Genomic DNA, 17,610 nt, shown 5'->3' with positions numbered 1-17,610 from the left:
TGGTTAGAGCCTGTAAGAGTTTTCATCTGTTACCAACATGCTTTGGCAAATATGCAAAGTCTGGTACACATGTATATCAGTGATTTGTATTGAATGCCATATTACAGTGGTGTACAGGCCTGGTCCTGAGAGGTCACAGCCCAGCAGGCTTCATATGAAATCAAAAGCTATAAGTACTGTGAGGAAATTGTCGAATTAGGTCGATAGGGGCTCAGGTGGAGCGAGCAATTGAGGTCCCTGTCATGTTGAAGCACAGAGTTGTGCTCCTCTGGTCCTGGTTGTGTATCCTGGTTGTCTTTGCTGCTGGGCTTTGAGCAGAGTGTATCAGCCTGCTGCTATGCTCTCTCTCTGTCATTCAGACACAACCAGTGCTGCCTGTTCAGCCTGTCCTCTCCCCGTGTCTCCAGGTCTGAAGCGGGTCCTGCAGCAGGATCCCAGTGGAGCGGCAAGGAGCTATGCAGCTCAGGCACTGGGCTACTGGACCGTCTCCCAGGACAGCCTGCAAGAGAGAAAAGTCAAGAAGCCCTGGTGGAAGAGACTCTACTGCTGGTGCAGACACAAACCACCCCCTTACACTCCAGACCCGTCCAGACCCCCTCCCAGGTGAGTACCCTCTTTTTAGTTTTGAGTTTTATCATAACATTACCGGATGGGAAGAGCCTTCTGACCTGCCAATCACTGAAAACCTGTACCAATCCTGCCCAATAGGGGCCCTGCTGGGAGGAGGAGTCCCGCCCCCGTGTCTGTGAATTGTCTCCTCACAGTAGTAGCCTGCCATTTATTCATCCTGAAGGTTATCTGACCGAGCGACCTTGAAAGGGTAATGGTTTTCTTTCTATTTCAGGGAACCAGAGTTATGATAATAATGTAATGTTCCGTTTCAAGTTCAAAGACAGCCATTACTGAATGGGAAGGCTATACCAGAGCTGTTGAGAAGTCCTTACACCTGAATCAAGCCCAATTTCCCTTCATGACAAGCATAGCAGAGCCTCATGGCGCTTGAGGGCAAGCAGCCTGTAGTACCTGAGTGTCCAGGGTAAGGCACACCCGGTTCGATACTTTTAAGCTATAGAACCTTGGGAAAATGTATTGAATGGACCTGGTTGCAGCATTACACAGGTCCTTCAATGAAGCACCATGAAATGAGCCCACGACATAGCCTGTCCCCTTGTGAAGTACGCTGAGAACCATGGCTGTTTCATAGGTGAGACGGATAGCATCTGCCACCCAGTGGCCAGTCATTGTTTAGTCACTGCCCACCCTCTGGTGGTAGAACCATAGACAAAAAGCTGGTCGGATCTGCAGAAGTGTGCAGTCCATTCCATATAACACCATACGGCCCTGTCAGGACAAAATGAGTGAAGTCTGCGGTCCTCATCTGACTCCAGCAGAGGAATGTCTCCAGGATGATAGTTTGATTAATGTGAAAAGCAGACACAACCTTGGGTAGGAAGGCTAGGCTCAACCTCAGTGTGACCCTGTTGTTGCTCCCTGAGAAGATCTGGAACTGGTCCTTCAGGGACTTAGCGGAGCTCCCTTTGAGCTTTTTTCAACAACGGAGCTCTGTGTTCTCTCGCTCCAGGTTTCTTTCCTTGCAGTGATAACTTCGTTGAGGAGAATCAGTGAAATTCATGCCTTGTCTGTGGATAAAGCCTGTCTGATCTTCTCTGGAAGCTACGACAGGGTCACAGTGAGGTTGAACCCAGCCTTCCTACCCAAGGTTGTGACGCTGGTAATGCTGCGGCCTGGTCCAGTTGAGAAACTTTCACAAGGTTCTATCGCCTAAATATAGTGGACCATGTGGGCCATACCCTGGGCACTCAGGTATTACTAGTGGTTTGGCCTAAAGTGCTGTGAAGCTCTGCTACGCTTGCCACAAATGCGAATTGGGCTTGAATCAGGTGTCAGGACTTTGCGACAGCTATGGTATAGCCTTCCCATTTTGACTTGAAAAGGAACATTAGGTTATTATCATAACCCTGGTTCCCTTAAAAACAGGCTCAGCCTGACAACCTTCAGGATGAAGAATTGGCAGGCTACTACTGTGAGGAGGAAACAATTCACACACAGGGGGCAGGAATCCTCCTCCCAGCAGGGCCCCTACTGGGCAGCTTTGGTACAAGTTTTCAGTGGTTGGAAGGCTCTTGCCAATGGTTGTCTTTCGACTTGAAAGGGAATCACGTCGTCTACAACACTTTCCCCTGACTTTATTAATATCATTAAAAAACACACTTCTCAATATGTGTGCACCCAGTTATTGATAGGTAGAGTTACCATTTGCTCCATCATCTCACAGACGCTTAGAGACAGGACATTTTTTAAGTTGATCCTCAAGTAAAAGAACATAGATTGAGTATGAAACCTTAGGTAAATGAATGCTGTTGCTAGAAAATTGTGAGGCCGCACTGTAGTACAATGTAATTAGGGATCCTATCTCCCTAAAGACCCATTCATGAATTTGACCAGAAAGTCCAGATTCCTCATCTCCTGCATTCTTCTCAGCATAGGAGACTGCATGCCAGCCAATAGACATACATCAATGTCCATCAATATAAATATAAAATCAAAAATATATTCAGAAAATAGTCCAATTACAAGAAAAACAAACATATACTCACAATTACACACAAGTGGAGTGCAGGAGAGAGCAGAAAAAGACCAGTGAGGATAAGATGCATTGTTGTTTAATACACTCCTGTGTGTGAAGTGGTCAGGAACAAAAGGGCATTACATCAGGTGTTTTGATCATGGACTTGCCACAGTTTTGAATACGGGGCACAAATAAGAAAAAAGCACTTATTTCTAGACCTATAGAAAAGGCAGAGGTCGGACAGAAAGGGCAGCACCTGTGCCAATGAAAGACACTTATCTGCAGGGCTTTCTTCTTTGATAAAAAGCCAGAGGGACATCATTGCGACCGACGCACACAACTCAGCACCATCAAAGCTCCTGAAACAGAATCATGGCTCTCTGCCAAGAAAGGGTGTTATGAAATACGAAGCTCAAGGAAAGACACAAACCTCTACGCACATTCATGAAGTCTGATGGCCACTGCCCTGGTAGACACACCACAGGAAACATTCAGGCTCACGGACAGATTAAGTGTAATTATGAAACAACAAAAACACCACACACACTCAGATGTGTTTCAAAATACCACAGCAAAACCCAATTCAAGTAACATAGCTAAAATGGGATTACACTGTGGTGCCATTTATCGAAAAGCAAGAGGAGGGTTAGTTTCTGTTAATTTTGAAAAGAAGTCTTATTCATCTGTTGCCACACATTGCACAATATTTTATTTGTGCGTGTCTGGGAACATTTAGACCATGCTATAGACCTATAGACAGAAATGGTATGATTAGCTCAGGATTAGCTCACTCAGCTCAGGACTGGGCCTGTGATTGAATATACCTCTACAAATAAGCCTTGCTGGATTAATTGGTTTGAAATCCCTACCAGTTCCAATATACTCCAGGTCCCTATTTAATGCCTAGCAGAGGACTGCTCATTGGTTGATATCGAAGTTGAGTATTGTAGTAGCCAACAAATCAGCAACCAGCAATGAACCAATAATTAGTAAGTCTACTGATGCAATTGCTTCTGGGAATGATTCACACAGGTGTCATGTAAACCCTAGCCAAATGAGGTTTAAAAAGACTGCAGGTGCAGGAGGGGGGGGCATGCAGCAGGGCCGTACCTATTTGTTGTGACCTGCCCTCCCCCTATCCATGCCACGATCTGCAACTTGGAACTTGGACCGCACCTCAGCAGCAATGCTCCCCCCGGACCGCGCTTCGCCAACACCCCCCACCTCTCCCCCAGAACCACACTTTTTTTATTTCATTGGGCCCTGAAATCCTGGCTATGCCCCTGCCCAGAAGACTGTATCTCTGTTCTCTTAAACAATATGATATTTGTAGGTCATCATTCTGTGCAGTGTTGTGATTGTAGGGCAGCAACTGTCATTGTCAACAGAAATAGAGCAATCAAGTAAGCAAGTTTGCTGTTATTCATTTGTTTAACGAAACAATGCACAACTCCCTTTTTCTCAGCCCAGCAGTATCTCTGTCTGATCCCTCTCCAGCAGCAACTGATCCCTATCGCATCTGTCTGACCTGAGGGATACTCGGCTGCCAATAACCAGGCAATGGAGGCCAATGTTTTCAAGTTTCTGACAGGCAGGAGTCTCCACAGTGAGAACATTATTAACAATGCCCGTGCAGAAACTGAGAAAGAAGCCAGTAAATGAATGTGTCTGTAAGCCCATTAAAGGATTTTCAGGCGACTGATAAAAGACAGATCTGGATATAACTAAGAAGTGCTGGGAGATTTTCTTTACATAGAGGTCTTAAATAATGTAAAAACACAGTCTCACACACACACACACACAGAGAAAAATACACACATTTAAACAAACAGGAACACACGGAGCCTTTTGTTTGAGGCTAAGAAAGTTGCTTTGTATTCCAGCTGGATGAAAGGACCATGTTCATATGCAAATTGCCCTTCTTTGAGACATTGAATGGCATGGTTCAGCCCCCTGATACAAGTATCAGACAGTGTCTCACAGCTGAATTTAGGCCACCTTTTTTGATGGTAATCAAAACACACCACAGATAAGCTGTGGTTTTCCCCATAAATTAATAATTAAAAAAAAAAGTAATAATTATCAGCCACACAGTTTCCATATTAAATCAGTAGTTTAACAATCGCAATCAAGACGTGACCAGATGAGAATTAGTTGTGTGAAAATGTTGGCTTTACTCACTTGGGAATGACAGTCTGGCAGCAGGGACCAGATGGTTGGGACTCCACAGAAGAACCACCTGGGCTCCCTTACTGCCAGGGCAGAATCTAGGCACTTAATTTGACATGTGCTAGTTTAAAGTCCCATATTGCCTGTATACTTGATAGGCATTGGTTGACCAATGACCAAGTGACTTGATCATATTGTCTGGGAGTACTTGTTGAGTTTGAGATGGAAGATCATTATTTACAAGAAACATATAGGGCGTCAAAAGATTTTGGGGCTTCTAATAGTGAAAAGTAGAATTTATTTCACCCAAAAAAACTCCCAAAAAGGTGCCAAAGATCAGGATATAAGGGTGTTACCTTAAAATAATTAGAAATGCCTGCCTTTGCTAGCAAGGCCACTTTTCCAGGGGCTTTGATGAGAAAGATGGCATGGTGTAGAGTTGCATAATGCAAAGAGTAGTCTGTGCTGGGGTTCAAATTGTGCATCCTGGAAAAGTGTGCATTTTGAGGAGGCGATGTGTTGATTTGGAGAGGGGGGAAGTGAGAAGATGTACAGGGGCCAACCTGCGTCATGTTCTTTAGATGGTAAGACATCAACAGAGGCTGGACAAGAAAGGGCATATTATAGGTTATGATGGATTAAGATGTGGCGAGACCGACTAAGGAACTAAAAGACATCCAAGAGACAACAGCTGATGGAAAGACTGGGATGGTGGGAGAGTTGGGAAGTTAGTTGCAGGGATATTGAGAAGTGTGCTTAAATGTCATAGCAGTATTTCAGAGTGAGTGAACAGGGGTTTCACCATAATTAACAAGAAAATCTTTATTATGAATAATATATTACGTACGATCTATATTCCAGAAAACAACAAACAAAACAAATATACAAGTGCACATACACAAGAAGGAGTCCTTCTACATTAGCAGAAATTAATGATGTAATTTCATGTCTACACATTAAAGATGTTATATAAATATATCACAATTAGAATTTGGCTTTGTTTAAAAGCAAAACAAAATTGCTACAAAAGTTCTTTGAACAATATAATAGTAAAAAAAAACAATCTAAGAAAAACCTTGTTGTAGATTTTGTGCTTGAAGAGAAATGGTCAAAATTCAAGGTGCAAATTTGTATTTTTATTCCTTTTTCTCATTTTGTATTTTTGTATTTCTTTTTTATTCTAAGGCACTTACTTAGTTGAACTAAGTGAAATCCACTCCAGAATCCTTTGAAAATAACTCAAGGTGATTCAAGGTGCATGTAGCACATTTAGAAACAGCAATTCAGAGATATTTGTTTTTGTGATGCCAGCTACAACTGACAGGAGATTTTGCTTGTGTACCTCCAGCCTTAAGCTTTAAAAGCTTGGCTGAATAGAACACAGTAAACATGCTTTAACAATGTATGGGGGTGGGGAGAGGGTGGGGCTGCTAAATAAAACATAAGCACACCAAATGCAGTAGAGCTACAGAGGGCGTCTTCCTGCGTTGGTATTAGCTTTCACGAGTAAGCCTTTGAGAAACTAAACAATGAATACCCCTATCCCCAAAATAAGCCATCTCGGTGGAAGGGGGTTCCTCATTCTTTGCACTGGGAAAGCTGCAGTTTGTACACAAGGAGTTGATTACTGCAGCTTAAACCACTTAGGATATCTAAATTAGAAACACAAACAAGCAGCATTTGATTGTTTCAGAGTAACAATTTATATACGAAACACTGATCTCGATCATCAGTTCTGGGAAAAATAGTGCAAACAACTGTGACTTCATCCTTCCATGGTGCCTCTGAAGATATAATCAACACTTAAATCACAGCAGAAAACCTGACTGAATCTGGACCGATGATCCAAAATGTACGGCTGGAAGACTCGGCTAAATCCTTGAAGAAAAGGATTTGCAATACCAAGTACCAATTCCTTATTTTAAATTGACCTCCCCCCAAAAAATAGATTTATTTTGAAGTAGACCCAGATTAAAATCACTGAGTTACATAATAGATAAGAAGTAAATAAATGGTTTATTTGGAAACATTGACTGCATTTGCCATTAAGCTGTTGAGCATGACTATTGTAAATTGATAGATACTTTTGTTAATCTGGGCACCTTCTGTGTGTTGACAATGGTTTTCGTTCATGTTTTATGTTTAAATGTATACATACAATCTATTGTGTTGGGTACAATGCTGAGAAACTGCAATAATGGTCCTAAATTCTACAATCCCTTGAATTGTAGCACTAGGACTAAGAAGTGCCATGCTGTGGGGAATAAATGCAGTCATCTTACAAAGAGTAACATCTTGCTTCAAGAGGAAAGTTTGATATGGCAAGATTCAAATTAGAATCAAAATATCTAGTGTATCTATTAAAGTGAAGGAAATAAATACATGTCAAGTATCAATGTATTCATATCTTTCAAGGAGATTATATATCATTTTCACTGATTGTTACATACAAAAAATTGCCAATCAACCAGGATAAAATGATGGTGGCATGTATAAAGATTGGATACACCATTTTCCTTACACACTAGTACATTGTACTAGTCAGTTAATTGATGCCAGTAATCGACTGCTTTCAATTAGTTAACAACTTTAAATGACTAAACATTTGCTGGCAGTTGTGTGACACATTATAAGGTAATGCTCTGCCTATAATGAGCACAGTGAAATATTCAAAGACAGAACACAGTCAAACTCGGATGAAGCTACCGATACCACAAATATGGCTAAATCTGTATTCTGTGGAAATGCAAATAAAAAATGGACAAACTTGGTCAAAATATTTTCGCCCCAACTCTAGCTAATACCATGTAAACTTTTTAGTGACCAGTAACAGGTGGGTCTATGATCTGGGTATTTAAAATTACTTTGATTTGTTTTGATTAACATTTAAAAACTGTGAAAATACCTTGGGAGAGAAAACAAAACAAAAACAAAATATATTTTAAATAGCTTGAAATAGGTTGTGCTAGGTCACTGCATTTAAACATTGCATCTTGCTTATATGTATAATTGACTGAGCTCCCCATCTCAGAAGCCTTTGTATAAATCTGAATTTCTCCACAGTGTCCGAGTCAGGCTTTAAGGATTTGTGCGTAAACAACTGTATTATGAATCTGTGGCATTGTTAGTCAAACCTTGATCAAATGTACAGCTTTTTCCTTTTAACATTTTTCCATTTTAACATACTCAATTCCCCTCCCCACACTCCTTTTATTCTCAAATCTAAGGATTTTGAAATACATCTTGTGGGTGCATATATGTATTCCAAAACATCAGTCATGTAAACATCAGTAAATATGATAACAGCAAAAAAAAAAATATATATCCTTCACATTTTCAACATCTATTTGAATAAGCTGGTTCACCACTATGCAAAAAATAATTAACATGCTTATTTGGACAAAAATAAAAAAGCACTGAAGGTTATTGACTCATGTTCCATTGAAACAAAGAAGCCAATAGTGTTTTAGTTGGGAGTAGTTAGCTTTATGTTAGAAACGGTTCATCAAGCCTTTTTGGAAAATAATCATTAAGGTCATTTTGTGTACTGTAGTGTTGCAGGACAAGGTGTAACAGCTCCTATCCCAGAAGTACTTTCTGCATCCTGTGAGCCGGGACGCTGCTCTCGTCCTCCGAGTCAGCGTCGCTCTGTGGGTTGGAGCTACAGGGGGAAGTGCACTCTGGAGAGCACAGGTAGTGCATCAGGGGAAGACGGTATTTACCACAGAAATCCACAAACTTGATGTGACGCACACAGGAGTCAAAGTAAACGCCTGCAAACACACAAGAAAATGTGTCAGGATCTAAGACAGAGATTTTTGGAATTAAAATATGTAGTTTGCCCACTTTCACTTTAATCCTTTCAGGATGATTCGAAGACCTCAGATGTGTAGCGCAATTGTTTTTAAATCCAGACTATTCCAATGTGTAGCAGTTATTGGAAGGGTAACCATAGACTCAAGCAAATAGAGTTTATATGAATGTTAGATTATAACAGGTATTCAAATAGATATGTATATGCCTTGAGGCAGGTTACACATTTCCTCTGGTTTCAAACTTCCCTTCTCTTCTAACCAAACCAGAAAGTCACGGAATGGCAATTTCCAAAGTCAAAACGGTTTACTGTTAAACGATTCATTTTGACACCCTACAAGTTATAAAAGCTTTTAACATTGTCTTGAGAAATTACAGACGGGACATTGAAAGTTGAGACTTGGAAAGCCAATCCAGTTACAGTAGCACAGTAGTAAATGTTGCTAGGGTTACAATAACTGACCTAATTGAACTAAATAATGGCTACATTGGGCCAATTCAACAACATTATGGTCATAGTTCTCCAAAGACTGGAGTTTTTGACCACTACGTAACTATCAGATCAATGCTGCAGGGTTTGCAGGCTTCATTGTCACATACATACACTAGGCTGAGTAGTGCTTCTGAGGAAAGAACCCTACTTTACCTCCACACTTTGGGTTGGGGCACTTGCTGGCCAAGTCCAGGTATCTGACCAAGTTCCCGGGCAGGTCCCAAGGGGTGTATGGCAGATTCCGCGATTTGATGGTGCGCCCTGCCAGCTCCAGGAGCGAGGGGGGGTCATAGGTCATGTCCTTAACGAATCGCACGACCAGCGGGTTGCCGCGCAGACTGAGCTCCTGCAGGTGAATGAGGCTGAGGATCTCCCGGGGCAGGTAGGTGAGCAGGTTGTTGTGGAGGCTCAGGGATCGCAGAGAGTGTAGCCTGTAACAGTAAAGACGCATGACAGTCACCTACAATGTCACCTACCCTTTCAATGTATTCAGTGATGAAATGCTCATGATACACAGGGATTGTGGAACAATAGGGTGTTACATCACATGGAGATTGAGAAGCACCCATGGGGGATAGGTTGTGGATTAGTTTGGTGGCAATTCCAGGTTCTCAGAAATATCCTTATGAAGCCATTGGATACGATGTTTGTAATTATCCAGAACTTCGCTCACAGAAATCACAGGCTATCATTGCAGATGTTCATTTTGTTACAGGCTTGTGATATTTGTCATGTTCGACATGGGGAATAAAGTAACACGTACTCAAAATCCTGACGAATGAAGTGCGGTTTGTGTAAAGCCTTACATTGCATAAAAAGTAGGAAGAAAAGGACACGGTATGGTTGTGTTAGGAACTAGGACTCACTGTGTGAGCTGCGGAGGGATGCTCTGTATCCGGTTGTCACACAAGACCAGGTAACTGAGGTAACGGAGGTTGGCGAGCTCAGGAGGGATGGAGGAAATGGCATTGCCTCCGAGGTACAGCATCTCCAGACTGAAACGACATAGAAAAAAGTTCTTAAAAATGATCACCCTTAGAAATATGAACAGAAATGTGTGGTGAAGCAACAAAACTCTGCAAGGGGATTGTTGTGCCCCTGGAGGTTATGTTTCTGTGGACTGACTAAAACATACAAAACCATGTTCTACCTGAATTGGAAAGTTTCTTAAATTAAGGTCAAGAGAGAGTTCTTCAAGAGGTGTCCCAGAGAAACCTAAATATCCCCCCACAGATTTTATTTAATACAATATCAACAATTAAATCTAAAGCTAGTCAATCTTATCTTTGGTGTGTTTGTGACCACATTTTGCTGCCGATTCAGCACTAGAAAGTGTTCAACATTGTGCTGCAGTAGAAAGCCTGTTGACATCGCTGTGACACTTCTACAGAAGTACAAGGTTATTCCAGATTTAGATCAAATTAATAATTACATTCCTAAAAATATCAGCACATACTCAAATCATCTATAGCCTACAGTTACTATAAAAGAGTAACTATTAGTTAAATCCCTTTTATGCAAACAATTTCCCAATTTCCCAACCTTTTAAAAATATATAGTGAATATAAATTAATCCAAAACGTTTTATTTGTAAGTAAAACTTTGCAGTGATCTTCTAAGATACAATCCTTATGTGACCATTACAGGAAAAACTTTTTGGAAATATATTTTGTCCTTATTTATGATCCGTCTCAAATGGATAGTAACTGTAGTTTTTCACTTTTGTGTATGGGTGGACATGAGGTGGTAGCAAAAAAGTGGAAGAAGGGAACAATGTGGCCTTGTATAACAATTCCAAACATGGAGCCAAACAAAACAAAAACATCAAACTTTCAATATGTTCATAATATAGGACAGGAAACCACACAAGAAACAGGAAATTGCACAAAGAAAACCTCAAAGTCTCATGCAGCATTAAGACATCATAGATACTTACTCAATCGCTCATATTGTTTGCATTATAATAAGCACTGTTAATGCTTGCTTTATTAAAATATGTATTAAAGAAAAACATGTAGTTTTTTTCCATTCCACATCCAGGCCTATTATCTTTGCCTCTTCTTACCATTGTCCTTCATAGACCTCCCTTGACTCAGTGGCCTTGATTCAACAGCGTGCAAGATGTCTGCTTTTCTAATCACTTATTTATTTACAAATGTTAAATGAGAATATGTGGGATTATTCAAAACATTTTTAATTAATTATATGTATTAAAAAACAGACACAAAAACAAATGTATTTCTGAAATGTTACCATTAAGAAATTAATTCCAGGACCATCAAAGAAATGGTCTAAGAAACAGGAAGAAAACATGAAGGTTCCTCAATTTAATTTCACTCTCCTATTCTGTGCTTAGAGTACAATGTTCCTTAACATCCAGTTAAACCACAACAGTCTTTTCTCCTACCAAGAAAGAGGCTAATTAATTGTGAGCAAAATATTAGTTCTCATTGGTACCTTCATAATCACGGTACATACGTTTTCCATTTTCAACTTCTCCCTCCACATCAACTTATCCAAGCTCCAGGAATCTGAATCGATATCAATGCCAAATCGTTACACCAGAAGACATCATCCATTTAATCAGACTGACCTTCCTCTTTGAGCATACAAAGCAGCTTAAAAAGATGACTTAAGCATATGGTTGCAACGTGGGAAAGGAAAGATCTCATTGTTAAACTGTAACATCCATAACTCCGTCCTCATGGCCGTGCACCTCAAAGCTTTCATTTAAACGGAAATACAAACCTCTCATTTAGACACATTTCTGACTCCCGCAGGTCTCACGTCTAATTCAATTCTAATTCAATCACATTAAACTGACTACAGACTGAGAAGGCTTTTGACACCAGCAAGACAGAATTTAGACAACAGAAGCTAGGAGTACATGGACTAAAATACTCCTACTGGGCCATTAAACCGCTACTGGGAATACAGCCATACTGTTTCCAAGGTTGCTTGGCTCACCCTTATGCTCTTTCTAAAGAAGCCATTCATTCTGAGCAGTACGGCTTTCAATTTGGGGGGGGGGTGAAGCCAAATGCAGAGACTGACTAATGTCAAGAGCATCAGTGTTAGAAAAAGGCCTTATTATAATACAACATTGGACTTCTTTGAGTGCATGGTGAAGGGATGCTTTAAAAAAAAAAAAAAAAGCTGAACAGCTGTAGACAAATTCAATGTTGTAACCAAAGTAAACAAATGCAATTAAGATATGGACTTGTCATTCTTCTGGAACTTGTTATGTCAGCCAATTCTAATGTAAAATGTAACTAACATGCAAACAACTGAATAAATGTTCATCAATAATTCTGCTTACAAAAATGTTGGGAAATGGTCTCCACAAATCCACCGATTCCTACATGCACTGTATACAGAACAAGGTACAGTCAACTGTATTGTGAATGATTGCAGGTGCTCAGTCACTTTCTTCAATCGCCTGGAGAATTGGAATGAACGGAAAGGTTCTATAGCAGGGGTTCCAAATCCTGGCCCTGGAGGAACCCCTACCCGCTGTTTTTTGTTCCAACCGAGATGTTGTATAATTGTGCCCCTTAAATCACCCTATACCATCAACCATTTGATTGTGGTTTAGCTTAGTTATCTTAAGATGGAATTAATCCATGCTGTGTTAAACTGGTTTAATTAGTATACACCTGCTCTAGCAGCAACTGAAAATGGGTCAAAAACAGCACATACAATTCCAACTATGGGTCTGGTCTCCAGATTTCTTACTATGCACTTTCCTGCACATCTCCATAGCAGTGGAATCTGTACTCCTTCCCCAAAGACTCGCCTTGCATTCTGATATATGCTGGCAAAAAAAAAAAAAAGCTTTGATAGGCCTGGTTTAGACATTTAACTAAAGGCTACCAATGAGCTGTTGTATGGAAGGATTCCTTTATGAAGGAACACCAATTCAGCAGGGAATTTTAAAGCTTCTCTCATTATGTGTTCCAACACAACACAAACAAAACAAAAAGTAACAGTAAAGTTACTGGTATCTAATTAGAGTAGCCAACTTCACCTACCCTTTCAGCATGACCCAGAGATCTTAATTAGCTAGATCTCTATTGCTAGGGAAGAGCAATAGTCTATTATTCTGCAGTACACAAGTTTTCTGTAATGTACAAGAAGATAAGAGAGGTGGTAAGGAAATTCGACAATGGGGACCTTGGAGAAGGCCAGGGGTTAGAGGAAAGGACCGGGAAGAAAATGCTTTTCCTAGATTGGTATTGGTCCCTGTGGAAAGAAGAGTCCCACTTAAAGAGAAATGTTTTCACTTTCACCCCCCCACCCTTTTTTTCTTTTAAATGTGGACCACCCTCACCTAATCCCTAAGTATTCCACGTCCAATATCTGAGCTCTGACTAGATCAGACTAGATTTCTCTGAGGTTGGGTCCATTTTATTCAAAACAAGTCCCACTTTTTCCTGAAAAGGAGCAGGGATAAACAAGAGTCATTGGCATAAACCCTACTTTGAGAATAAAACCTTGTACTTATTTTTTTTACTTTGAACCTTCAGCAAACAATGTGGACACAGATGTACTGCATGTGTCAAGATACTGTTGCTGATGTCCCAGAGTGCTCCCTTTCATTGCATGACTATCCAAAACAAGAAGTGAGACTCAACAGCACACAATTACTCTCTCACAGAAGAATATAACCTGTTTCAGTCATTACCATCAACACCAGAACAGATCAATTGGAATACAGGTTCTTAGTTATACCTTGAGAAATAAATCTCATCAAAATATGATCTAAGTGATGTTATTTTACCCCATTTGCATTATGGGCTAGACCAAATCAAAAACATTTCCCTAGACGCAAATCTCAAAGTACAAATCGGTACCCTATCACAGTTATTTCATTCTTAGAAGCCACTTTCTGCTATTGATACATTAAAATGCAATAGGGTGCAACTTCATAATTTGCGGGTGGGTCAAAGTTTTGATGTGGTCTATGCTCTGATCAGGCCTTTGACAGCTTCTCCTTAAACCGCTGTGTTACACTGTCCACAGTGTGCAGACTAGATTCCCTTGTCCAAGAATCCTCCATTTCCATAGTACTCCCCACAGTGGACTTCTGGAACTATGAATCCACAATCTGACAGACAGTTATCATGTGGTAAACAACTACAATCCCACAAGCCACACAGCCTGGAACTGACTATAATAGATTACAGATTGTTTTTAATACCTTTGGCCTAACATATACACTCTCTCTAGCACCAGATACTGTGCAAATCCATTACCTGCGTTGGGACGCTTGTCCCCGTTCTTTTGGCAAGACTGCATACAGGTAAGGGGTCCATTTAATTTAAACTAGACAACACGTTCCTCAAATAATAAGGTCATGCAAAATAAACAAGACTTCATGTTACCATCTAGTTTTTTCTCTGGTAGCATTGCACATAATTTAATTTTCACATTTGTTTGGAAATTATAAGTAAATTATGTTTTACTAAAGTCTGAAACTTTTTTTATTGTCTCTCTAAAAAGAAAAAGCAATTGAAGTAAATGTATACGATCCATAACAGGAACTGACATATAGCAGCCTAAATTATTATATCCTTATGCAGGAATAAAGGTATATATTTTGTTTTACATTCCAGACACAGGACAAGAGACAAATTTGTGGTTATTAAAATACACCTCAGGAACAGCCTTGACACATTTTACTCAGACCTAATATCCATCCAGTCACATAAACCTGATAAACATCACAAACTGGAAACATTTTCATAGAAATAAAAGCAAAGACTCACTTGGAATAGTTAAGATTTAAAACTAATATTTGTTCCAGTTGTTCCTGTATTATTATTATCAAGAAGACCGTAGTCTGTTAGTTATTCTGATCATGTGATGTAAAAAAACATACTAAAAAGTAGGCAAATGTTTTATTGGTTTAGCCCTGCGTTGGTAAATAACACAATGAATCTTTCCACCTGCAGTGACAGGAACGTACTGTGGAGTAATAAAATACTGGCAAGTATTAGCTTAACCTTCAGTCATAAACGGTGCATGACCTCACCAGTAACTGTGTCACTGTGACATATATACATCACTCCATTTTATTGTTTTGGAGTCAGCTACTGCAAACATTTACAATACAACCAGTGGATGCAATTCTGATAGAGTGGCTCAAGTTCACAGCGTATACCTGTAGGTCACCGAGTGCAAACTAAAGGAAGCAAAACCATAGGGCTTCTGTGGAGATTATCTAATGCAAGCTGTAGTTTTAACATGCTGGCCTGGAACATGGACACTGATAATAATAAAACCGACTATTATTGTCATTTTACAAATATCCCAAAACCCACAGCAAACAGGCAAGGAAGCCTCATTGCGGTTTTGTCAAGGCCCTCACATTGAGGCGTCCCAGTGCCAAAGACTCTCCTCGGTTTTACACACAGACATGCACAGCAGATTTTATATATAGATCTATTCAGTGCACTGAGCAGGCATCTTGAACGTGCAGCATTCAGCATTTACTTGCTGGGTGGCATGAGGTATCCACAGCTACAACTGTTGCAACATGTTTTGCATGTTCTGTAGACTAGGAAATTCCATGTGGTGGCACCTAACTATCACAATTGTACTGTGACTCATGCATTCTCCTATTGCTGGGATTTGCCTTCATCTTGGTAAACTTGCAGCACCATTTAAGAACTTCCTTAACTTCTTGCTGCTGTAACATATAATTACACTGCCTGGGGGGTAGGCAGCCATTAGGCCTAGGCCTTAAATTGTGGACCCCCAGAGATGCATTTTCTTCTATAACAATCTGCCATCCATAGGAGTTTGTTTTTCTCTCCTCCATGTCTAATGGCTTAATTTATTTTATGAATGGTTTATGGTTTACGTGTTTATTTTTGTCGATTGTTTATTAATTTGTAAAGCTCTGTGACGCTATACACACTAATTGATTGATTGATTGTTTGATTCTAACCGATTCTAGCTTGACTCAGCGGAAACGCTTTGAACCTTTTAATCTAACACTTTGCACAACGTTTTTGCTGCGTTTGGCTTAGACTTTCCTCTAGTGTAGACAAGCCCGAAATCAATTGCACGTCCACAAAACAATGAAAAGCCCTATAATGATGTAGAGCTCTTAAAACCACGTTAACACACCATGGCCAAATCACTGATGGCAGTCAATTCTCCAAAAGTAGGTCAAGAATCAGCGCTGCTGCTGCAGTGCGCTTCAGTCCAATGCAACCAACCCCCTCTGTGCGCCAGCATGGATACAATGTAACACTGGACGTCGTTGCATCATAGAAGCAAATCGATTTGACACAAATTGTCAATCACAGCCATTTCACTGAAGTTAGAAAGCGATCACAACAAGATCACCCGCACACTTGTCACTACAGAAGCGCATGCAAGCAGCAATGCACTGGTCGCATTTCATAATATCGGCTGGAATACAGGCGTTTAACAATAGAACTACTCTAATGGAGACCCCATAGGATTCAATGGCACAGGACAAGGAGATCTGCTTCGGTCTGAACGGTTTCAAACGACTTTACCTTGTTAAATTCTCAATTTCGGAGGGGATTGTTTTGAGTCTGTTCCCCCCTAGGGAGAGGTAATGCAGTGTCTGTAGTTTCAAGAACTGACTCGGGACCTCCTCGAATCGGTTGCCACTGAAGTTGATCACTTCCAGCGACATGGAGCCGAAGTCTTTGGGGAGGGAGAACTCGTCCAGCCTGTTGTTTTTGGCTATGAGGGTCTTAAGCTTGGAGAGGCGCAGGATGTCCTCACAGATGAACGCCAGTCCATTGTGGCTGATGTCCAGAAAGACGAGGTTGGAGAAAAGACTGATCGAGGCGGGCAGGACCGTGAACCGGTTGTAGGGCAGATACAGCTGCTGGGTTTCTCGCTTCCGATCCTGGCTCATCTCATCCAAGTCCAGGCTTTCCAGATTGAGCCGGGACAGATTCAAAGTGTCCCCAGTGCCTCCTTCATAGCCGTCCATTTTCCGCAACAGTCCAGTTTTCCAAGCGAGAACGACGGGTGCCTTTCAAATGAAAAATAATAATCACCCCCCGAGAGAGAAAAAGAAATAAAATAAAAAAAAAAGCATCGACTGGACTGCAGCTACCGCACACCCCAGAATGACATCCACACTGCTTCTGCGTAGGCTGCAAATTTCACTCATTTAACATCCTAAAGAAGACCAGAAAATAGATCCATATAGCTGTATATAAAGAACCTGGAACGTGTTTAACTCATAATACCGCAAACGCCTCATCAGCAAATATCAATACCCAGTCCAGGTTCCGGGGCCGCGCAGCCCTGTCCCCGCCCCGTCCTTAGATAACTCCCTGCATGGGAAAGTCATTGGTCAGCATTCAGCTTCTGGGGCTGTCTCTAACTCGGGAGAAGGAGCCAGAGATTGGGAAGTCTGCTGAAAGTGTGTGCAAAGTTCACCAGTGCAGCCGGAGATGTCCTGAAATGTTATAATATCTTACACCCCCGTCTTCTATGCGAATATTACACAATATAGCATAAAGGAGCGAATCCGAACACGTATATGTAT

The 17,610-nt window shown here is 40.8% G+C and overlaps 1 protein-coding gene across 1 annotated transcript; it reads right to left on the bottom strand.

The window, feature by feature from the left end:
- Positions 1-5,566: 5,566 nt before the first annotated feature.
- On the bottom strand, positions 5,567-17,298 carry lrrc58b (leucine rich repeat containing 58b). The gene is made up of 4 exons (XM_066706878.1): positions 16,598-17,298; positions 9,932-10,060; positions 9,219-9,496; positions 5,567-8,532 (listed from the first exon to the last, which is right to left on the bottom strand). Exons 1-4 carry the CDS (start codon positions 17,044-17,046, stop codon positions 8,339-8,341), a joined length of 1,050 nt encoding a protein of 349 aa, XP_066562975.1. The 5' UTR covers positions 17,047-17,298; the 3' UTR covers positions 5,567-8,338.
- Between the last annotated feature and the right edge of the window lie 312 nt (positions 17,299-17,610).

The sequence above is a fragment of the Amia ocellicauda genome, chromosome 6, assembly GCF_036373705.1.
Source record: "Amia ocellicauda isolate fAmiCal2 chromosome 6, fAmiCal2.hap1, whole genome shotgun sequence".
Lineage (NCBI taxonomy): Eukaryota > Metazoa > Chordata > Actinopteri > Amiiformes > Amiidae > Amia > Amia ocellicauda.
The sequence above is the reverse complement of the archived record's forward strand: the minus strand, read 5'-3'. Positions and strand labels throughout refer to the sequence as shown.

Excerpts from the sequence above, each read along its gene's own strand:
- lrrc58b (XM_066706878.1), bottom strand. The coding sequence starts at position 17,046 with ATGGACGGCTATGAAGGAGGCACTGGGGACACTTTGAATCTGTCCCGG. Across the intron at positions 10,061-16,597 it reads GAAATTGAGAATTTAACAAG|TCTGGAGATGCTGTACCTCG; the intron begins GTAAAGTCGTTT and ends ATGTCGTTTCAG. Across the intron at positions 8,533-9,218 it reads CCCCAACCCAAAGTGTGGAG|GCGTTTACTTTGACTCCTGT; the intron begins GTAAAGTAGGGT and ends GTGTGTTTGCAG.